This window comes from Ochotona curzoniae, unplaced genomic scaffold (genome assembly GCF_017591425.1).
Source record: "Ochotona curzoniae isolate NIBS_2020 unplaced genomic scaffold, NIBS_Ocur_1.0 scaffold_1037, whole genome shotgun sequence".
NCBI lineage: Eukaryota > Metazoa > Chordata > Mammalia > Lagomorpha > Ochotonidae > Ochotona > Ochotona curzoniae.
In genome coordinates, this window is record NW_024467083.1 from 18,598,906 (window position 1) to 18,621,495 (window position 22,590).

At 57.6% G+C, this 22,590-nt stretch overlaps 1 protein-coding gene across 2 annotated transcripts; it reads left to right on the forward strand.

The window, feature by feature from the left end:
- The first annotated feature begins 1,996 nt into the window (after window positions 1-1,996).
- KCNC4 (potassium voltage-gated channel subfamily C member 4) lies at window positions 1,997-21,806 on the forward strand. Of its 2 annotated transcripts, none has more exons than XM_040998792.1 (4): window positions 1,997-2,686; window positions 12,617-13,553; window positions 15,742-15,945; window positions 21,745-21,806. In XM_040998792.1, exons 1-4 carry the CDS (start codon window positions 1,997-1,999, stop codon window positions 21,804-21,806), a joined length of 1,893 nt encoding a protein of 630 aa, XP_040854726.1. The 2 variants fall into 2 exon arrangements, with proteins under 2 accessions (XP_040854726.1, XP_040854727.1); XM_040998793.1 differs by lacking the exon at window positions 21,745-21,806 and adding an exon at window positions 21,683-21,738.
- The last annotated feature ends 784 nt before the right edge of the window (window positions 21,807-22,590 follow it).

The window sequence follows — 22,590 nt, forward strand, 5'->3', positions numbered from 1 at the left end:
TCAGAGGGGTTAGAGGAGGCTCATACACAGGCAAAGTCAACTCACAACGAGTGGAACAATACAAGATGGGGTGGAGTGGGGTGGGGTTGAAGGAGGACAAGACAGGAAATGACAAGTCCTGGGCACCTTCTCCGGGACTCCTAAGAACTAGGCTTTCCGTCTAAGGCTCCTGCAGGGCCAGCGGCCCCCCACACCGCAGCATATTTCACCATGGACAGCGCCAGAGCTTTGAGTCCCTGCTTTAGTGTAGCAATTGCTTCGGCGCCCCAGGCCACCATCTCCCATTCCATCGTGGGGCCTTTGGTGACTGTGAACTTCCCTGTGCGTCCAACGAGCTAGATGGAAGCGGGATGGTCAAGAGGCCCCAACAGGGTCTGTGTCCTCGAGGCACCTTCTCTCCACCCTCCCTCTCCCTCGGCCTCGATTCAGCCGCAATGAAACGGCAACAATGCAAACCGCCTGGGCGGGTAGCTGGCGTCCGGTGCAGCGTCCAGAAGCGGGCGGAGGCTAGAGGTAAGGGGTCCTGAGCCATTTTAGTGTCGCTCGGGCTGCAGTGGGAGGAGCTGCGAGCTAGGGGAGGCGAGGAGCGGGGAGCGGGGGGCGCGCGGGAGGGGATGGGTGCGGAGACGCGCAGGGGCGGCGCTCCGGGCCGGGCACTGGCTGTGAGCGGGTAACGCGCCTCAGCGGGGTTCGGCTCAGCGGAGGACAGCAGGCAGAGCTCTGCCACCCCGGCCCTGCAGCAAACCAGGCCGGCCCCGCGCCTCACCCTTTCCACCCCGCCCGGCGGAGGGCGCGCCCAGGCGAGGCGGGGCTGGGAGGAAAAGGCGCCACTGGAGCGTGGCATCTGCTGCCATCGCCGGAGGGAGACGAAGAACCCCTCTTGGTCCCCAGCCCGGTGGCGCCGAGGCGTCCCCCCCCCCCGAAGGCCACCTCGCGCCAGCCCCCCTGCCGCGAGCCAAGGCCGGCGCCGCACCCGGAGATGGGCAGACGCGTAGATGGCGTGGCTCCCAGCGCAGCCAGATCGCAGGAGCCAGGCGCCGGGGCGCTGCGCTGAGCCTCGGGTTCGGCGCGGCCCCGGAAGCCGGCAGGTGTCCTTGGCCGCTCGGCCGCTGCCCGGGGCACTCCTTCGCCAGTGCCCGGGGCCCGGCTCCCGGGAGCGGCCCCGCCCCCCAGGCTCGGCGCCACGCAGGACGCCCCGTCTGAGCCCCCCCGCCCCAGCGCGGCCCCCGCAGCTCTGCGCCCAGCCCGGCGCAGCTCCCAGCCGCGGACGCAGGACCCGAGGCTCGCTCCTGCCGGCGCGCTTGTTTTCCTGCTGCCGCCTCGCCCTGCGCAGTCCCCGCCCGCCGGTCCGCCGCGCTCGGCGCAGCCCCGCCCGGCATCCGTGCCCTCCGCTGGATTTATGAATGGGGGGAAGAGGCCACATGCCGCCGCCGCCACCTCGTGTTGACCACACACAGCCCGGGCCAGAGGAGCGCCGGCTGCCGTGAGAACGTTGGCTGGCCCCGGCAGCCGCCCTGAGGACTTGTTGCTGCGCTGCCGCCGCCGCGGGGAAATCGGCCGCTACCGGGCTTGGCGCGGTCTAGGAGCTGGACGGTGGCCCGCGTGAGTGTGAGCGCGCGCGTGCCCCGGACCCTAGCAGGGCGCTGGGACTGTGCGCTTTCCAGTCTCCTGGGGGAGGGGGCAGCAAGGGGGCGTGTCCTCGGGCCCCAGTGTCTGTGTGAACCGTCCTAGCCCGGGAGCGTGTCCTCTCCTGCCTCCCTCCCCGGCTCTGCCTTCCCAAACCCCAACCACCTGTGCATCCGAGAAACCCAACTCCTCCCGCTCAGCGCCCCGGGGGGAGAGAGGCAGGAGCAAAGCCACTCCGCTGAGGGACCGCTGCCTCCTCCTCCTCCTCCTCCTCCTGGTCTCCTCCCACTCCCCTGCCTGACGCTGCCTCCTCGGGAAGGGTGTTTGGAGGGTAGCGGCCGCCCCAAGCCGGAGCCCCGCAGCGCTTCTTATGATCAGCTCGGTGTGTGTCTCCTCCTACCGCGGGCGTAAGTCGGGGAACAAGCCTCCGTCCAAAACATGTCTGAAGGAGGAGATGGCCAAGGGCGAGGCGTCGGAGAAGATCATCATCAACGTGGGCGGCACGCGACATGAGACCTACCGCAGCACCCTGCGCACCCTGCCGGGCACCCGCCTCGCCTGGCTGGCCGATCCCGACGGCGGGGGCCGGCCTGAGTCGGATGGCGGCGGCTGTGGAGGCGCGGGCGGCAGCGGGGGCGGAGGCTGCGAGTTCTTCTTCGACCGGCACCCCGGCGTCTTCGCCTACGTGCTCAACTACTACCGCACCGGCAAGCTGCACTGCCCCGCCGACGTGTGCGGGCCGCTCTTCGAGGAGGAGCTCACCTTCTGGGGCATCGATGAGACCGACGTGGAGCCCTGCTGCTGGATGACCTACAGGCAGCATCGCGACGCCGAGGAGGCGCTCGACATCTTCGAAAGCCCGGACGGAGGAGGTGGCGGTGGCGGTGGCGGCGCGGGTCCTGGAGAGGAGGCCGGCGATGAGGAGCGCGAGTTGGCCCTTCAGCGCCTGGGTCCTCATGAGGGAGGTGCGGGGCCTGGCTCCGGGTCCGGGAGCTGCCGTGGCTGGCAACCCCGTATGTGGGCGCTCTTCGAGGACCCCTACTCTTCCCGGGCAGCCAGGGTGAGTGACAGAGTTCAGGGGCACATGGCCTAGTGTGGGTGAGAGGCATCAGGGGCCACAGCACCCTGCAGTTCCCTGTCTCTGCACGCGCCATAGGGAGGGTGAACGCACCTGACTTACTACTCGGCCCCATCCCAGCTGTCTGCTTTGCTGCATCCCCTCCAAGCAAGTTGGGAGGGGGGGGTGCCCTCGGTCCAGCTCCTCCACCACACCCTTCGTTGATCCACCCAGGCCAGCCCCACCTTCAACCGGGTGGCAATCCAGGAGAGCTAGAAGTTGGCCTTCTGCTGGGGAGACAGAGCCCCCCCAACCAGGGTGCCACTGCATTCACACCATGCTTCTTGTTTGTTTTTAGCGGAGGGGCCAGGGCTTATAGGCCTTCAGCAGCACGCAGGAGGCTGAGTGCACATCAGAACCCAGGCCTGTGTCCAGGGCCCTGAGAGGCCTTCTTCTAGGGAGTGTGCATGGCACCACCACCTCCACCGCCCTCCCCACCCCGCCCCTGCCTCCTGCTAGCGCACCTGCAATGTCCTGGCCACAGTAGGGTAAAGGGGAGAGTTAGGAAGAGCCATACATCCTCTGCCTTTCCAGCTTCCACGCCTGGTGGCCAGCCGCAGGCTTCCCGGTGGTGGTACCAGCTTTGTGCTGCTGCTTTGCTTTCTGCTACAGCCTACACTGGCTTTCCAGAAAGCCCTGGTTCAGGTTACTGCTTGGAATGCGAGTACAGGGAAGAGGTAGGGGAGCAGTGGTTGATTAGGCAGGTTGCCCTTCCCTTCCCTTACCCCCTCTTCATGCTCATCCACTTCCCCTTAACCCCTCTACGTAGAAGGGGACTTAGAGGTGGTGCTGCACCCTATTTTGTTTGGGCAGGGTCTGGATGGCTGGAGAATGGTTGGAAATGAAAACCCTGGGGCTGGTGTTTGATCTCACCGCCTCTGTCTGCCTGAGAAGCGGAATAGAGCTTTGTGATTGGTTTGGTCTGGGGATCCCGCCACAACAGCCATGATCCCTGTGGCATCCAAGGTTTTCATGACAATAATCTCAGAGTCTGCCTCATCCCCCTTCCTCCTCAGGACCCTCTGTGCCAGCTCCCCTGACCCTGGGAGGAAAAATTCCACTTGCCCACCCAGGAGAGGGAGGGGTAGGCAAGTGAGGCTGCAAAGAGAATCTCCGCAGACACAAATGCCAGAGGAGGGCAGATGCAGCTCCTGCCTGGAAGAGGAGGGAGGAGCAGAGGTCTTGGGGGCTATAGGGAGCCAGGCAGGGATGCAGGCGATGGCTGGAAAGCAAGGATCTTTCTCTAGAGTGAAAGCAAGCTAGGGCCACCTGTCTGGGCTTTGCAGCCCTGAGGCCAGCTCAGAAAGGGCCTTCCCCCAGCCCAGGTTTCAGGGGGGTCCCTCATATAGCTCAACTAGTCCTGCTAGACTGAGTTCTCAGCTGTGTGCAGTAGGGGAGGTACCCAACCACTTACCAAGTTGCAGGGTGTATGGGGAGGCTGATTGGGCTGGACAGAGATAGGAAAGGGGAACAGATAAGGGAGACAGGAAGAAGAGGAGGTGATGAGGGAGTGGGGCCCTCTTTCTGAGCATTCTGGCATCCCTGGGGCCTTGTCACCTGCTCTGTTCTTCCCCTTGGAGAATCCCAGGGGCTGTCCTCTTCAGCGAGTTTGTTTTCTGTTCAGCTTGCTGCCAAGCAGGACCCGTCTGAGTGAGCCTGGGTGTGCCCACTGCTGTCCAGGATGCCCTTCTGACATGGAATTTCATTAGCTCAAGCATTCCCATTGAGGTCTGAAGTGTGGGACAGAGCAGAGTTCATTCTTCCATTTGCCAGGGCAGAGGCCGGGATTTGGACACATCGGGTTTCCTGCCAGAGACACTTACCCAGTAAGCAAAGGCGGCCAAACACCCCAACTCCCCACCTCCTGATTTAGTACAGATGGGAACAGCTGCATGGAGCTCTGGCTGGCACGGGTGCCCAAACAGGACTTGCTTACTGCTGAGGCACACAAGCAAGGGGCAGGCCCCAGCTGCTCTTGGGACATGCAAGTGAGAATTCATGTTCATAAAAATGAATGGTTCCTTGCTCTTTATTGAGCCAATCCCATGCAGTGTGCTTGGCTGGGGACACTTGACCTTCTGATCCTCCCAGGACATTTCAGACAGGCCAGTACTGCTACTGAGCAGTGAGGCTTGCCTGAGCGCCCATGGCTGTGGAGTGGCGGGGTTCTGACTCCTAGCTGGGCTGTCCGACTCTCAGCCCTTTGCTCATGGAGTGACCACTGTCTGCTCTTCCTGCTGAATGTGGCTGTTTTTTGGCTGGGAAGGAGGTGGGTATCTTATTCTGCTCTAGGATGTGTCCTGAGGTTTTGTACCTCTTGGGCATAACATCAGAAACCCCAGGAGCAGATGCAGACATCAGAAGAGACACTGAGCTCAGTGACTCTTCAAGGCCTTGAGGGCACGGTGCCCTGCAGGGGAGCCAGGCTCCCTGTCCTTCGTATTGTCCTTCGCCTTGCAGCCCTGATGACCTGGGCATGAGTGTACCTCTTCCCTCCCTTCCAGCTGCTGCCTCCATGGAGGGGCCTACAGCAGTGCAGGGTACTGAGCCTGTCTGTGATATCAAACAAGGAAGGTAAATAAGGGCAGGGGAGCAGCCCTGAGGTGGCTACACATGCAGTGGCCCTGTCACTTGAGCAGGGTGTTGTGCCAGGAGCCCAACAGACTCATGCAAGGTGCACTGAGCTCATTCAGAGGGCCTGTTGCCTAGCTACGGGCCCGGCCGAGCGCTGCTCCCACATCAGGCAGCCTCCCAGGCTGACTGGCCGTGCACCCTTGCTCCCTCTGCTATGGCCCAGCCTTGGGCAGGTGCCTCCGTGGTCCTTGGTCTAAGGCCTCTTTCCACCTACCCACTGTCTGCTGCATGGGACAGGCTGAGGGACAGCAGGAGCTGGCAGCACATGCAGCTCTAGGATGCTCCTTTCCTGAGATCAGATAATGGGAAAGCCTGATGAATGCCTGCCAGGACATAATCCCACTCCTCCACCCCGGCCTCCCTGGCACCCTAATGAGAATTAGGTCCCCTTTCCACCAGCAGAAATGCTTCCTGGATGGGTTTTCCCACAGTTTTGTTCCCAAGGTGACCTCCAGATCTTTCCTTCCATTCCCCGCCCCCCACATCCATTGGGAGTGCAACCCGAGCTGGGTTTTCACCTTGATTTGGCACCTGCCATGTATTGGAGGCTCAGCCTCTGCCTTCTTCCACCAGCTGCTCAATCCACCGAGAAGGAAACTGAGGCTTACTAGGGGTAGAGCCAACATCCAGGCTCACCTCTCATGAGCCTGAGACTGGCTCCCACTGCTGTCTCTGGCTTCTGGGGGGTGGGGGCTTGTATGTGGCCCCTTGATGGACAGCTTCCTCCTGTGCCCACCTCTTAACCCTTCCCTTGCCTCTCCTCACTGTAGAATGCCTGGAGTCTGACCTTTCCCACTAACCTTCCTAGGAAGGAAAAAGAGAGATGCAGGTTTCTCAGTTGGTAGAGATGGAATCACAGCTTTCTAGGAAAGAAATGCAGAGCTCTAGTCCCGCCTGCTCAAGGCCCCTGGCTTCTTTGGTCCAGGCACTGTCTGGCGACTAGCCAGGTGGTGGTCCCCATTGGCTCTGGAGTCAGGGTAGGGGCTTGCTGACCCAGGGCTTCTGAACTAGAGTTAGCCAGGAATCTGAGCTATGCCCAGCCTCTGTCAGCCTCTCAGGAGGGCAGTGTCAGCCTGATGCAGAGTGGTGTTGGGGCATGTCCTTCTCAGGGAACCTCTTTCTTGGGCACCCTGGAAAGACCCTGCCCTCAGGCAACCTCCCAGGTTTTTTTGTTTTTCCTGCATTTCTTTTTTTCCCTCTCCTGTTGTGAGCAGATCAGCATTTGTGTCTGAGCATCTTGTCTCTGGATGATGAGGTGTTTGTGTTTATCACCATGTGGGGAGGGGTGTGGGGGGGCGGGGGGGAGGAAGACACTTGGTCTATTTTGGAGACTGGGGGAAAGAGAAGGCAGCAGCAGTCAAGAGCCTGCACCTCCACCCATGGACAGTCTTGTATATGCTGGGAGCAGGAACATGTTCAGGCAGTACCAGCAGGCTGCATGGCTCCTGGCCAGGCCTCAGGTTGTCTACAGGCGTGGAGTGGTCCCCCCAGCCCCTGGAGGTGGGGCAGGGGGGGCACATCAGGAAGTGAGCTTGGTCCATCCTGGACAGCCACGGAAGTACACCCTTGTTGCCTCAGTCTGTGGACCTGATGATCCTTCATCACTGTGCCTCTGCCCCAGCTCCCAGGACTAGGAGAGGGAGCAGACATTCAACAAACAGAGCACATCCTGCATGCTAGAGTCAGAAGTGGCCCCTGCTCCTGAAGAGAGCCAGGTTAGGGCATTGTGCTTGGCAGATAAAGGAAATTAGATGACAAGAGGCAGTAGCGTTAATACAGAGTGGATCCCGAGAGGTACCATGATAGAGAGAAAACATACAGTTTAATGGGAGGTGAAGAGGAGAGGGCCATGACCTTCACCAGTATGCACAAGGCAGCCCCAGTGAGGCTTGGAACTTGAGCTAGGTGGGATAATGACTTGGCTCTAATGGCTGATTTTTAGGAGGAGTTAGGCTAACAATTAATATATGAATGAATACAATTTCCATGTGGGTAGCGTTAAGCCCTGTAGAATGAGGGGAAAAGGAGAAATTCCTGGTCAGGAGGTCAGGCTGAAAAGAACCAGGACAGCATGGGTTGCTGAGGGATTCCATTTGCTGGGATAGTGGGTCCTTGGGCAGTGATTTGGGCTGGCTGCATCCCTCCCATGGATAAGCTGCCACAGCTTTGGGCAGCCCAGCAGCCCTGAGAAGGCCCCAAGGGCCAGCTACCCAGAGGGTGAACAGGTGAAGGGGCTGGCCCTCGGCCCTGGGGCCAGAGAGTTCTGGCTGAGGGTGTGAGGGCCAGGTGCTGTTGCTCCTGGGCAACCTGGGGAGGAGAGCATCTGGGTTTTGGTGCAGCTCCTTGTACTTTAGCGCAGTTAGGCTCTGGGTTGTCTTCCTTGGCTTGCTGCCTCCTCTCCTGCCTGTTGTTCCCCCCCAGCCAGGGGCTACCCCACTGCCTATGCAGCCCCTTTGAGGAGCTGGAGTCTCCCTACTCCCCCTCCCACCAAGCCTCAACCCCTCACCCTACCCCCACAGATCTTCCTCTGCAAGTGTCTCTGGCTGGCTGTGTTCTCGATTCTCCCTTCTCCTACACTCCATCCTTAATATAGGTTTTGGGGAATGAGTCTCCTTCTGTTTATCGTCCATCTGTCTCCCTGGCCTGCCTTCCTCGGGCTCCCCTCCCCTGCCCCCGCTGATTGTAGTCAGTTCCCCGTGATTGGTGTCTGTCACCGATCCCCTGGACTCAGCCTGTGCCACATGCCCAGAATGTGCTAGGCTGTGTGCTTAGTTGTACAAGCAGCATGTTTTCCCATCCTCCGAGCAACCCTGAGAAGGAGACACACCTCTTGGAGAGAGATCTCAATTCTGCTGGCTCACTGCAATCTATCACAGCTGGAGCTGGGCCCTGCTGAAACCAGCAGCCCAGAATTTAATCTGAGTCTGCCACTTGGGGGCAGGGACCCAACTAGTTGAGCCATCACCTGGTGCCTCCCAGGGTGCATATTAGCAGGCAACTGGAATCAGGGGTGGGGGAAGAGGCTAATCCTCTACCCTGTGGCACCAACATTCTATATGGGTGCTGATTTGTGTCCCGGCAGCTCCGTTTCCCATCAAGCTCCCTGCCTGTGGCCTGGGAAAGCAGTTGAGGATGGCCCAAAGCCTTGGGACCCTGCACTGCTTGTGAGACCTAGAAGGAGCTCCTGCTTCCCAGCTTTGGATCAGCTCAGCCTGGGCCATTGTAGCTATTTGGAGAGCGAACCAGCAGATAAAAGACCACTCATTCTTTCTCTGTAAAATAGGCCTTTCAAATAAAAACAAATAATCTTTTAAAAATAGACATGGAGCCAGGACTTGAACCCAAGGCACCCAAGGAGCATTGAACTGCTTGGCCATTCAGTCCAATATTCCCAGTTCACTCACCTAACACCATGTCTCAGGGCTTTTGCTTGACCTATTCTTACCCCCCCGCCCCAGACTCTTCTGAGTCTTCTGTGACTTACTCCTTTAGGGCACTGCTTAAATGTCCCCTTGTCATTGTGATCTCACCTAACCACTCTGTTTGGAATATCTTCATGACTTTTTAAAATGGAAAGTCAGATTTACAGAGAGAAGAAGAGCCAGAGAGAAAGATCTTCCATCCACTGGTTCACTCCCCAAGTGTCTGCAACAGCCAGAGATGAGCTGATCCAGAGCCAGGAGCCAGGAGCTTCCTCTAGGTCTTTGACATGGGTTCAGAGTCCTAAGGCTTTGGGCCATCCACTACTGCTTTCCCAGGCTACAAGCAGGGAGTTGGATGGGAAGTGGAGCAGCTGGGATATGAACCGGTACCCCTATGGTATCCCAGCGCATGCAAGGCGAGGACTTTAGTCACTAGGCTACCACGCTGGGCCCAGTTCCATGACTCTTAAAGTCCTTATTTCCCAACCCTCACATCGTTTGACATGCCGTTCTGTATGCACTAGAATTTAAGGTGCAAGGTGCAGAGCTGTTATCTGTGGTGTTTGTTCCTCTTACCCAGCACTATATCTGGCACATAGTAGGCACTCAGTTTTCTGCTTCATAGCTGGAGACCCTAAGGCCCAGAGAGGCTTAAACAACTCCCCAGGGCAGTTTGTAGCAGAAGTGTATGTGACACCCTAGGACAGGGCTGGTCATGAAGGCACCTGCACTTTTGGAGGACACACCCCTCTGACATGTGTTAGTGCCTGGAAAGCAGGACACAGAGAAGAGATTGAGATATTGGCTCTGATGCAGTTGCATGCAGAGCCTCCCCACCAAACACTTTCTGTGCATCACACAGAAGCTCATCCATGACTGAAGTGCCCCTGTGTGCTAGTGGGAGGTGCCAGTGTTGACCACTTGGTGGATTGAGCAAATAGCCTGGAAGTGCTCCTCTCTTCCAGCCTGGTTTGAGTGACACGGCCAGGAGGAGGACCCAGGCAGTCAGACGGGGCTGAGGTATCTTGCCCAGGCTCCTCTTCTGCCCTGAGGGGCCATGATGCACATGGCCACTTGCTCTGCAGCATAGTTGGGTGGGGTGCTAGACAGGGTGGTATTGCTGCAGGCCCCTCTTATCTGGGCTCTGGTGTGTCCTAGGACACTCCCAGTCAAGGGAGCTGAGAAGGCCAGCAGCCAGTGTCCCTGCCCATATGCACGGTAAGCATGGTAAGCATCTAGCAACAGTTCCATCTGGGGAATAACTTCCGGGGGAGTGGGGAGGAGTAACTTGGACCCTGGAAAGGGATCTAGAACCTTGGGATCCTTTGATTCTACCCTCGGTGGGCACCCACTCTGTCCCTGCAGGGACCGAGGGGTCCCTGGGCCTATGTGGCACCTGTTGCCCAGCCATGGAGAGACCTGAGTTGCCATCGGTTGGCCAGTAGGACTTCCTTACTTGTTCCAACGGGGACAAGCACTGAGTCAAGCTGGCCCAGGTTGGATCCTGAGGATGTAGATGCCCTCACTTGGGTTTCTGTTCCCCAGAAAAGCAAGTCCAGGAGGCCACCCTTTAGCTACCCTCATCCTCTATGAGGGTGCATGTGTGGGATGCAAGTTGGTACCTGGGATGATTTCAGTGTTTTGTGGTTGGGGGAGGGGAGGGTTCTGTGACAGTGAGGCAGGAGGCAGGCTCCTTGGGTCCACAGTCAGAGGGTAGCTGGCACCACATTATCCCCTCCCCCTCTGCGCCCTGTGCTCAGCCCCTTGGCAACTCTTCCTGGACTTGTTTTTCCGAGTCACTAATTAACCTCGTGCTTGGGCTCCCAGATGAACCAGCTCTCCTGGCTAGCTTTTCCCTGGAGAGTGAGCGAGCAACCAACTGTTTGGCTTGCCATGCTTCCTGGCAGAACTGGGATATGCTGTTCTCACCCCTCAGCCCCAACTACCCCTCTGCTGCTGGGATCCCCCCAAAAGGTGCTTTTACCAGTTCTTCTCTGGGGATGGCCATGGAAGGTGAGCCCACCAGCTGGAGTCATTTGCCTCAAGATACCCACATGGCCTGAGTTGTTGTAGCAGCCCATTTTCCAGGGGAGGAAAGTTGAGGCCTGACAAGGAACTGGAAATGTACCTGCATGGGAAGAAGCAGGTGGGAGAAGAAGCAAGCAAAGTTGTAAAACAGGGAACCTGTGGCTGTGGTCCAACCTCCATCCCAGCCTTCTTCCTGCTGCTTTTCTGACCAATCTGTCCAAGTCCACAGCAAATGATGGGGAATCTGTCCTAAGTCCCAGGTACACATCTCCAAGAGTAAAACAGCAGGCATTTGGGGGCTGACCAGAAAGAAGATCCAGTGTTTGGGTGGGGACAACTTCCCTCCCTGGGCCTGTGAATTGACCTACTTGAAAGTCACGGAGCCTCTCAGTGCCAGCCAGGGTGATCCCTGACAAATGTTCATGCCCCAAGTTCACTCATCAGACCTGATCCTGCCCCAGGTGCCCCAGAAGGACTGGGGCTCAGTGTCCTTGCTCTACTGGCCTTTGGCAGCACTGAGGGCAAGGTGTGCCCTCCCCTCCCAGGGCAAAGACCATGGCAGGTAGCAGTTGGGATGGGGCAGATGGAAGAATTGTCAAATGACCGTGGGGCCACAGATGGCACTCACCCCTGGTTGAGGTTCAGCCTTCTGCTCAGGGAGAGAGCCCAGCCCTACCCACCAAGGCAGAGCAAGTGGCAGCAGGGGTGGGAAACGGGACCCCAGGGACAGCATGGTGCTGGTGGTGACTGGCATGGCATGAATAGCAGATGAAGGCTCCTTAATTGGTGTTATTACACACGCACTTCATCTCCATTCATAATGCTTGGACACTTCAGCCCAGCGTTCCTTGGCACGCGCTGCTGTCATCATTCTAGCAGAGAGCCTGGCAGCTGTCGGGATCTACTATTCCCTGCCACCCTCGGGTGCTCATAGGTGTGGGGCTGGCTCTCTGGAGCCCAGTGGCCCAGGCAACACTGGTGAGTGGGAGGAGTGGCACTGGCTCTTCTGGGAGGCCCACCCTGTCTTTCTCTGTTGATGTTTAGCACCTTCCTTTTTGGAGTTATTCCTTACTGCTGTCATGGCAGTCAGTGGGGACATCCTGCTGGCAAAGGCAGGAGACCTTTAGCCTGGGGAGGTCATGGTCAGAGCTATATCTGAGAAGTTCATCAGGTACCAAGAGGCCTGGGTGCCTTATAGCCCCCAACTCAGAGCACCTCTTAAATGAGCAGATCCCAGACCTCAGTGTGTATCAGAATTACCTGGAGGCTTTGTTCAAACAAGGTGGGGGAAAGGGCTGAGCCATGCATTTCTAGCCAGTTGCCAAGGGAGCAGAGGTTTGTGGTCCAGGACCACCTCCCCCAGAACTCATTTCTCCAGTTGGGGTCAGACAGCATCACCTGAGAGCTTGTGAGAGTCCTGGATGGACTGTCCCATTGGAGTCACCTGGGAGCAAGGTTCCCAGGTGGTTTGTCTGCTCAGGGCCCAAAGTATGACCTATGGGGAAGAGATGGGCTGAGCAAGGTCAAGCAAGCAGCAGGTGTCCTCTGACCAGTTGCCTGTCACAGGGCAGCGTGACAAAAGCTGGGAAATGTTGACTGGAAGATGGAGAAGGGCTGTCTGAGGAGGGGGTTCCACCCCTCATTCTCTCTCCATCCCATGCCTCACGCCCTAAGAAACTGCCTGCCCTCCTCTCTTCCACTCCCCTTCACCCCACTATGTCCTCGACATGTGCCCGGGCACTCCTGTCAGCAAAGCTGCCCCCTTAACTTTCCTCCTGCCCCCTCGCAGGTGGTGGCCTTCGCCTCCCTCTTCTTCATCCTGGTGTCCATCACCACCTTCTGCTTGGAGACTCACGAGGCCTTCAACATAGACCGCAACGTGACTGAGATCCACCGGGTGGGCAATATCACCAGTGTGCGCTTCCGCCGCGAGGTGGAGACCGAGCCCATCCTGACCTACATAGAGGGTGTGTGTGTGCTGTGGTTCACGCTGGAGTTCCTGGTGCGCATCGTGTGCTGCCCTGACACGCTGGACTTTGTCAAGAACCTGCTCAACATCATTGACTTCGTGGCCATCCTGCCCTTCTACCTGGAGGTGGGGCTGAGCGGCCTCTCATCCAAGGCTGCTCGCGATGTGCTGGGCTTCCTACGCGTCGTACGCTTCGTGCGTATTTTACGTATCTTCAAGCTCACCCGCCACTTTGTGGGCCTGCGCGTGCTGGGTCACACGCTGCGCGCCAGCACCAATGAGTTTCTGCTGCTCATCATCTTCCTGGCTCTGGGCGTGCTCATCTTCGCCACCATGATCTACTACGCCGAGCGCATTGGCGCTAGGCCCTCCGACCCACGGGGCAACGACCACACCGACTTCAAAAACATCCCCATCGGCTTCTGGTGGGCTGTGGTCACCATGACAACGCTGGGCTACGGGGACATGTACCCCAAGACATGGTCGGGCATGCTGGTGGGGGCGCTGTGTGCGCTGGCCGGTGTGCTTACCATTGCCATGCCCGTACCTGTCATTGTCAACAACTTCGGCATGTACTACTCCCTGGCCATGGCCAAGCAGAAGCTGCCTAAGAAACGGAAGAAGCATGTGCCCCGGCCAGCCCAGCTCGAGTCACCTGTCTACTGCAAATCGGAGGAGACCTCACCACGGGACAGCACCTACAGCGATGCCAGCCCCCCTGCCCGGGAAGAGGGCATGGTGGAGAGGAAGCGGGCAGGTGAGACTCCTTTCCCCCCACTGTAATGGGGTGGGAGGTGGAAGATGGGGGATAGGAAGGGGAGTTCTTAGCAATCCCCGGTCCCTTGGGATCTGGGGCTGGGAGAGCAGGCTATATGATGCTGTCTCCCCACAAGTAGATGTGCCTTCCTCGTTGCATAGCACAAGGCCACATTTCTCCACCCTCTGGTTTTCTAACAGCTTCAGGGTCTGTGGCATGAAGATCCTACCTCAGGCTGTGCCCCGAGTGGGCATGGGGCTGTGTGTTAGAAGCCCCGCTGTCCAGGCTTGTCTGGGCCACTGGGCATTGGGCCCTGTGTGCTGAGGCCAGTCACTTGCCCTCTCTGGGCATGGATTCCTCTCCTTATAAAATAGGAGCGAGATGTTAGAACACTGCCCACAAGACTTTGATGAGGCCTAAATGGATGTCAGCTGTGACAGTGCTGTGAGCAGCTGAAAGTGAGTTAAGGATGTCAGGCACTGCTGCCATTAGCCAGAGAGCAGGACAGCTGTTCCTCCAAGGTGCATCAATGCATGAATCACTTCTCTCTAAATGTTCGAGTCTGGAGTCTCTTGGCCTAATACATATGAAAACATACAGCAGTGGGATGCTGCCTTCTGTTCAGCTCTGGTTCCATGGAGTCCAGGGCTAAGGGTTGGATAGTGTAGAAGGGAATCGAGGAGGGAGTGGCCCAGACAATGGTGGGAACTGGCGGGGTCGGGGAGGGTTCCGGGAATGGGAGAGGTAGAGGAGCTGGTGTCTGTATCTTGCCCATCCAAATCCAGTCCTTCAAGGATGAGACAGGCTAGTTCATGGAAGCTTGCCTGCACCTGAGTCAGGAGAAAAGCAACAATGTGGAGTTGGGTTGGGGATCGGAAAAGGCACCCAGACTATAAAGTGGGGGCTGGGCTCCTGAGGAAGGTATATGGAAGTCCCTGGTGTGAGCACGTGTTGGATGCCAGGCCTTCAGGAAACTGGGCTGGAGACTGGGGGACTGAGGTTACAGCTCCTGACCAAGCTCTGAGGCAAGGTGGCCTAGTTCTCAAGGGGAGGTGCCTGACCCGGGACACACCTGAGGCCTCTTGACATGTGCTCGTCATGCCTGCTGGGGTCATTCTGGGATTGTGTACCTATGGGGCTTTCCACTTCGCCCCCCACTGAAGTAACACCCCCTTCCTCACCTTGGATATAAATATTCCAGTGAGGATGAGCTGTTCTCCAAAGCTTGGTGCCCAGGGTTAGAGAGGATCCTAACATGTGAGTGTGGAAGTTCTTTGATGGGTTCCTCACTGTATGCTTGACTCTGACTCTCTCAGACAAACCCTTGGCTGATAGCTCAGTCATTCTAAGCATGGGTTTGGCTGATGCCAGGGCCTCTGTCTTTAATCCAAGCAGTCTCTGCCCCTCTGAACCCGAGAGCCCAGCTTCTCCACCTGCTGCCGCCTCATGGTGGCAGGCTGAATTGGAGCTTGTGCCACACTGTGTCCCCAAGTCCAGACAGGGAACTTTGGGAGCTGAGTACCCCCTTGACAGCAGAGACCCTGTGGGACCCACTCAACCCAGCAAGCCAGCCATTCTCTGTGGGAATTGAAGACACATCCAGTGTGAACCTGAGCCACACCCTAGGAGGAGGCTGTGTCTGTCACCTGTTTGAGGCTGATCTCATGGGCAGGCAGATGGGGGCGGGGGGTTCCCAGCTGCAGGGGAGTGTCAACCATTGCTACACTCTTCTGAGGATACCCTAGGCTGAAAAAACTATTTTTAAAAAAACATATTCTTTTAAGATTTATTCATTTATTTGAAAGGCAGAGTAACATAGAGAGAGGGTGGAGGGTGATTTCCATCTGCTGGTTTACTCCCCAAGTGGTTGCAAGAGCCAGGCTGGATGAAACCAGAAGCTTCATCTAAGTCTCCCACATGAGTACAGGGACCCAAGCACATGGACCATCCTGTGCTGCTTTCCCAAGAGCATTAACAGGGAGCTGAATGCAAAGTGGAGCAACCTATACCACAACACCTGCCCCAGGAAGCTACCTTCAAAGCCAGCACAGCATCCTCTGGTGACACTCTCCAACATCAGGTTGGACAAGAGGCCCGTGGGGGTCTCTGGAGCCTGAGAGAGCCAAGGAGTTCCACAAGGAAGACGCAGGCCATGGCTCAGCAGCTTCCTCTTTGTCTGCCCCCTTAGACTCGAAGCAGAATGGCGATGCCAGTGCAGTGCTGTCAGATGAGGAGGGAGCTGGCCTCACTCAGCCCCTGGCCTCTGCCCCAACCCCCGAGGAACGTCGAGCCCTGCGCCGCTCAGGCACCAGAGACAGGAACAAGAAGGCAGCGGCTTGCTTCCTGCTCAGCGCCGGGGACTATGCCTGTGCCGATGGCAGTGTCCGCAAAGGTAGGGCTCCCCAGGCTGGACAGGTAGGGAGCCCCCACAAAGCAGAGTCTCCCCAGTCCTCCCCATGTAGCTTCAGCTCCCCACCTCCCCAGCCTGTGGCCTCCTTCTCCTCTACCTTGGATGTGCCCCCACTTTTACAATTGGTACCTTCAGCTCCCAGTGCTCAGATGAGAAAGGTCTTGTGTAGCCCTACAAGGGTGCACCAAGCTCTCCCCTAGGTACCTGCAGGGAAGAACTACAAGGTTTGAGGGGGCATGTGACCCTGGGTCCCCACTGCCACCCCATCTGATTTGATTACCTCCTTTGTTTCTGGTTCCTGCTATTTCTTGCAACCCTCCTGTAAACACAGCTAGGGCTTGCTCAGGTAAGAAATCCAGGAGATGCCCACCAGCTTGAGGAGTCAGGTGTAAGGGCCTTGGAGAGCCCAACACGGACCCTCTTGTCCCTCCCATCCTGTGCAGGTCCTGTGGCTGAGGGTGGGCTGACCTGGATCTGTGGACAGCCTGCATGTGACTGCCCTCTGGGATAGAGCTGGAAGTAGAGGGGGGCCAGGAGGGCAGCGGGAGTGGGTCCTCTCTGGGCAGTGTTGGGCAGGATTTAGCATAGTTGAAGGGAGCAGCTGAGTGGTGGCTGATCAGGGAGGCTGAGCTTCTACCACCATGCCCCAGGCCTGCCTCTGTGCGTGGCACGAGTGGAACTTGGTGCTAGAGATTCCTGGCCTGGAAGCGGGGATGAGAAATGATGTGAAATGGGAGAGCTGGTGGTGAGAACCTGGTATCTCAAGACTGGCTTTTCCTTCTGTCTGGTGCAGATCACCTGTTGTCTTTCTTGCCCTGTGACCTACCCACCCTAAATTGTCTGCCCATTAGGGCAAACCTCCACAACAAAGCTTTGTCTGGGGGTCTATAGTCCTTAGACCCCAGACCCAGACTGGGTTGAGTGAGACAGGGGTAGTGGCTGGCACAGGGGTAGCCTGTGGTACCTCTGTTCTCATAAATAGCACTCTGGCTGCCTAGGCCAGACAGGCCCCCAGGGCCTACCCAGACCATTCCTGACCCTCAGCACCCCCTGAGAAGTGTTTTCCAACTTTGCTGTATCTGTGTCCTATTGAATGGCACCTGCAGGAAGAAGGCCCAGAGAGTCCCAGCCAAGTGCTTACAGAGGGTGGGCACACAGATCATAGCACCCCCCTGCCACCTCCATGCTCTAGTCCTCAGGCCTTGGATGTGTCCCTCTCTCCTCCTCCCACCCCAAACGTGCAGTAGCTCCATCACATCTGGCCTGCTCAGCAGACAGCCCCAAATGTGGAGTGTTGGAGATCCCATCTCTGTGTAGGACTCAAGTAAACAGATGCATGCCCCTGTTTCCTGCACTGTGATGTGAAGGGCTTGGTACAATTAGAGACACAAGTCAGGGGGACCCTAGGTTGCTGGGAGCAGGCTGTACCTGGGCAAGGATGGCACGTGCTTGTCCTGGAGCCAGGGGCCTGTATCTCACCCCCTGGCTCTTTGGGGTGCCTGTGGGGCCTGGCTGCTCTATTTTCAAGATGCCTCCACACTGCCTCTTGGCAACAAGCATGCAGCTCAGCCAATTAGAGTGACCTTCGAAAGGGAACAGGTGGGTTGCTGGGAAACAGGCCCTGCTGAGCAAGCACGGCCATGAACAGCGCCAAACTCCCAGTGCGCATTCGATAACTTTCCCTATGTTATCCCAGGCTGCACTTCTTTGCAGCCAGGCTACCTGTGGGAGCAGGGAGGGAGTGGACCTGGACTTCCTCCTGCTACCAGCACAGAGCCCTGGGGCTGCTCATGTGGCCTAGCACCAGCATCCTTGGAGGAAGGTGGCAGGTGCTAATTTGGTGTTGAAGGCTGGGAGGTGTGTGTGTGGCTGGCTGGGCTATGGAGAAGGAGGAATAGCACAGGAAACAGGTGTGTCAACTATGGGCTCTGGAGTCTTCTTAGAAGCCCAGGTGACTCAGAGGCTAGAGAGTGTCAGGAAGCCTCTTCCTGGAGCCTGATTCCTCCACTCCAGCCCAAGGCCACCTGCTCTGCAGGGTTCCGAGGAGCTATCAGATGGGGAGCTGCATCCCCTGACCCTTGTACCTTTTCTCCACCAAGGATGTGCCAAGTCCCGGAGTCTAAACAACATAGCCGGAACGGCTGGAAGCAGTCTGGGGCTGTCTCCACTGGCATCGCGGTACAGCTCACCCTACTCTCCGAGAAAGCACTTGCTCTCCCATCCCTTTCCCCCCATCACCAGCCCATCACCTAGGCACTCTGCCCCTTAGTGACACCTGGACTCTGTTGGCACCTGCATGCACCTGAAAGACACACTCACATTCCCTCTGCCCTTGACCCTCCTGGGGCCCTCAGGGAAGCACGGGAGGCCTCCTACCAGGACAGAAAGATTTGGCCCAAGTGTCTTGTCCACAGCACCCAGTTCTCTAGAATGAGCATTCAGGGGGCAGATTTTTCCCAGGGCTGTTCCCCTATGTTGCACCCTGGATGAGCTCTTCTGAGCCACAGGAACCAGCACATCTGGAACCCTGCCTCCCTCTCAGGGTCCCATAGGCCAGCCTCCACAGCCAGGCCTGACTGGAGAAGGCCCACAATGCACTCGGACTGCTTAGTCTCACTGGAGAATCATGCCTGTGTTCATATTTGTCATCACGGCAACTACATCATCCTGCTTTGTGGCCTTAAAATCCAGAAACCAGACAGCCCATCTGTCTGTCTGTCTGTCCATCCCATTCAGGTGGTGAGCAGGCTGTGGTGTGGGGCGTGGCTGCTGGCACAAAGGAGGCTGGACTCCTAGCAGGCAATGTGCCCATGGGCAGTGGCGCTGCAGAAGAGGCCTGAGGTTTTCCAGCTTGCGCCTGCAGCGCATGTGGGGCTTCCTAGAAGGTGGAGGAACCTCAGACTTGGCACAGCTTGGGGATGGCTGCCTAGGCATAGGGTGACCCTCATCTCCTGGGAGGCCTCTCCCTGCCTGGATTCAGCGGGCGACTGCCCACAGCGGTACCCGGCATCCCATCTGCACTCTGAGCTGCGGGAGCTGCGGTTTCTCTCGCACTGCTTCCTCTGCTTCCGCGACAATTTTTCCTCCCTCTCTAGCTTCCCTCCAACTCCCAGCCTTGCTTCTGAGTCACCTGCCGCTCCCACCCAGCCTCTGTGCTGTGTTTTCCTGCCAGAACCGGAGACTCATCTAATTTCTATAATTAAGTGTATTCATTTACCTAACGAGCCCAGGAGCACAACATGTTGGTGAGTCATGGGCGAGAGGGGTGCACCTTGAGCAGGGGCAGCTGAGGGGAAGTGCTGCTGCACCTGCTCTTGCCACCACTCCCAAGGAGCCTCACCTGCCAGCCGGCCCCTCCCCCAGCAGGTCCTCATCAATCCAGTAGCTGGCTGGGCCCTGGGACCAGGGAGCAACTAAGAACACTTTGGCCAAAACATTTCCTGTTTCACCTGATGGGAATTAGACCTGACATCAGGGCCATGCGCCTGGCCATTTTTAGAGTCAGATTATGCAACTTGGTCAAGGGAGTTATTGAGTGAGGTACCTGCATGCTCCTTCCAGGGTGGGCACAGATAGGCATGGCCAGGCAGTCTGCGGGTACTCAGCCGGAGGCCAGGCAGTAAGAAGCCAGGGGCATCCTCATCTTTGGCAGACATGGTAGTGTTCCATCTGGAAAACTGTTCACAGTGGGTACCAGGGTGCCCCAATCCTGCCATAATTGATGCTGCCTGCCTAGGGCTTGCCCCAAGGAGGACATGACTCCTGAGAGCTGAGAAGAGAATTTCCTTCTGGAGCATTCTTGTGACAGTCCCTCAATAGGACACAAACCTCGTTGGGTGTTATGTTGCAGGTGCCAGGCAGCCCCTCCTCCCACAGCTAAGCAAGCATGTGAGCAGGGCTTCCTGGCACCCAGGGCTGGGGTCTGATGGGGACATGAGGTACCAGGTGTGTAGCTGGGCGTGGGTGCCATAGTGTTTCTCCTCTGACTTGGCGCTCTGGTTCAGGGAACCAAGCTGGCTATTTCTGTGGCAGCCCTCGAGTTGTCAGGAGCCCAAGTTTCCACGGCACCCACCGCCTCCTTCCCGCTCTTGCCTCCCACGGGGATGGGCATGCTCACGGCACCCCTGTGGTGGGCACAGATGTCCCTGGGCGACATAATGCAGCAGTGCCAGGCTGGAGGCCCTCGTGCCTGGAGGGGAGCTGGGCCCCCTACGTTCCCCTCCTGGCTCTGGAAGGCAGACAGAACCCAACTGATGGGAAGATTGAGGGGGTCTTCCATCTGCCAGCTTCCTCTCAGACGCTTCTCAGAGCCCTGAGGAAGGGCAGCATGAGGCCTAACATGCACACCGGCCCTGGGAGAGCGGGTGCTGCCTGCCCAGGCCCAGGTCCTGCACTATATCTTAAGCCTCTCTCTCCTCCCTACAGTCTGAGGGCACATCTTGCTTTCCCTTACCTTGGTCCTTGTAACTGCCTCCTCTGCTTTGATTTCGAGATGCTTTCCCTGCAGCTGGGGCTCAGCCACTTTCCTTAAGAGCAGGCAAGCAGTCAGTGGGGAGATTTGACACTTGCCTTCTAGCCTCGCCTGTCCGGGGGTTCCTGCCCATGCTGGAGGCTGCTTCCCAGCCTCCAAGGCTTCAGACAGGAAGAGCTGTGAAGGAGGACCTGAAAATGGTGACTCTCCCAGAGACAGGGCACAAGAGTCTCCCATTTCCTCAGATGCCCAGAAGGCTCCTGGGGTGAAGGGCAGTGCTTAAGGAGGTAGCCGGGGCCTTCAAGGAGGTAGACACAGCACTGCTCCAAGGTGGGAGCGCCCTGTCCCTTGGAAAGCTGTGCAGTCCTTGGTGTGAAGAGAAGCTGCTGTATTGTCCAGATGCCAGATCTGATTAACAAGAGGCTGTGCCCTGGATTCCAAATCTGATCACCTCAGGGTTTGTCTCAGCACTGACTCGGAGGGAAGCTGAAACCCTACTGGACTGTTGTCCTAGCTGTGCAGCTGGGACTCAGCAGCCACACTGCCTGCCTTACCTGTGTGGCGTCCCAGGAAGTAGCAGAAGGGGAGGCCCAGGCCAAGGCTCGGTTGCTGCTGAGGGCTTTCCGAGGGATGTTCTGAGTCAGGTGCTATTGTTGGCCCTCTCTCCCTAGTCAGGCCTCCCTGAGCTTGGCATGTGCCTGATGCTACTCACTCTCCAGCTCCTGGGAATATTCCTGTCTAGGTGGAGATGGCACCACACCTTGGGTGCTTCTTCACTGACTCCTGGGACACCGAGCTAGCCCCAGGGCGAAAGGGGGGGGGTGGCTAGCAGCTGGAGCTGTTTCTGGGGGAGAGGAGAGTTCAAGTTGGACTGGTAGTAACTGAACTCTTGGTCCACACATGGTCCATAGACATGGCAGGAGCTTTCCCTACTGGCCTCCTGGCAGGAGGCAGAGCTGTGGTCCCTCTTACCCCCACCGCCAGTGGAGCTAGCAGGTGTGAAGCTAAGTGAGAGTCAGCTGAGGCAGCTTGGTCCAGAGCTGAGTAGGCAGAGGGGTGATTAGGGGTTCATCCCATTCCTGCTTGTCCCTGCTATTCCTGGCCTCCCAACCCTGGGGAACCCCCACACCTCCTAGCTCTGCTCCTGCTTCAAGTTCCAGGCTGCCTGTAGGTGAGCAGCTGGCTCCCTCTAATCTGTCCTTTTTCTGTTTCTCCCTTTTCTTTTGCTGACCTCCTTGCCCACCCCAGAAGGCAATGTTGAACCGAAAGCGTGCGTCCCAGTGTCTCACACCTGTGCTCTTTAAACACAGAGACCTGCCAAGACGCCCTCTCGTCCAACTATGCCCAGGCTGAAGTCCTCACTCTCTCCTAAAGCGGCACCAGCGCGAGAGACAGACAGACAGACAGAAAACAAGCCAGAGGCTTAGCAGAACTCTGGAACCCAGACAAGAATCTTTTTGCTGGGACAAGCATCCTTGTTGGCACAGGACTGCTGGAAACCCTCCCATGCTATCCTCAGGGCCCAGAGCCATCTGGGTCTGCTGTTGTGTACATTGAAGAGATATATATGCACATATAGTATCTATATTCATACATACTATACTCTTGTGTGTAGTGCATGTATTAGTGGTGGTCTGTCTTCCTTGTAAGCCTGTCTACTTGAGCCCTTCCCCCACCCCAAGATCCTTATGCCCTTTCCTGTCCAACTCCTTGTTGTTTCCTGCTGACTCTGTGTGTGTGTGTGTGTGTGTGTGTGTGTGTGTGTGTGTGTGTGTGTGAGGTATGGGTAGGTAGGTGTGTGGAAAGTCCCAGGAAAAGTCTACATGGGAGCTGCCCATCTAGCTGGGTGATCCCAGGCCACTCCCTCTTGGGGGTGTTTCTCCCATCAGCCGGTGGCACATAGAAATCTGTAAAGGCCCAGACTGCCCGCCAGGGTCCCTGTTCCACTAGCCCCACCCCACCCCAGATTGGGGTTCTACCTCTGCCCCAAGCCCCAGTTGTGGGGGGACTTCCAGGGGCTCCCCTGCAGCCTCTTCCATCCCAGTCTGTGTCCTTGACTGAGGGGGAAGGGCATTTTGGTTTTTTTTGTTGTGTTTTGTCCTTGTTGTTTTTCTTCTGTCTCCTTTGTTCGTCTCCAAAGATGCTGCTGGGCAGGC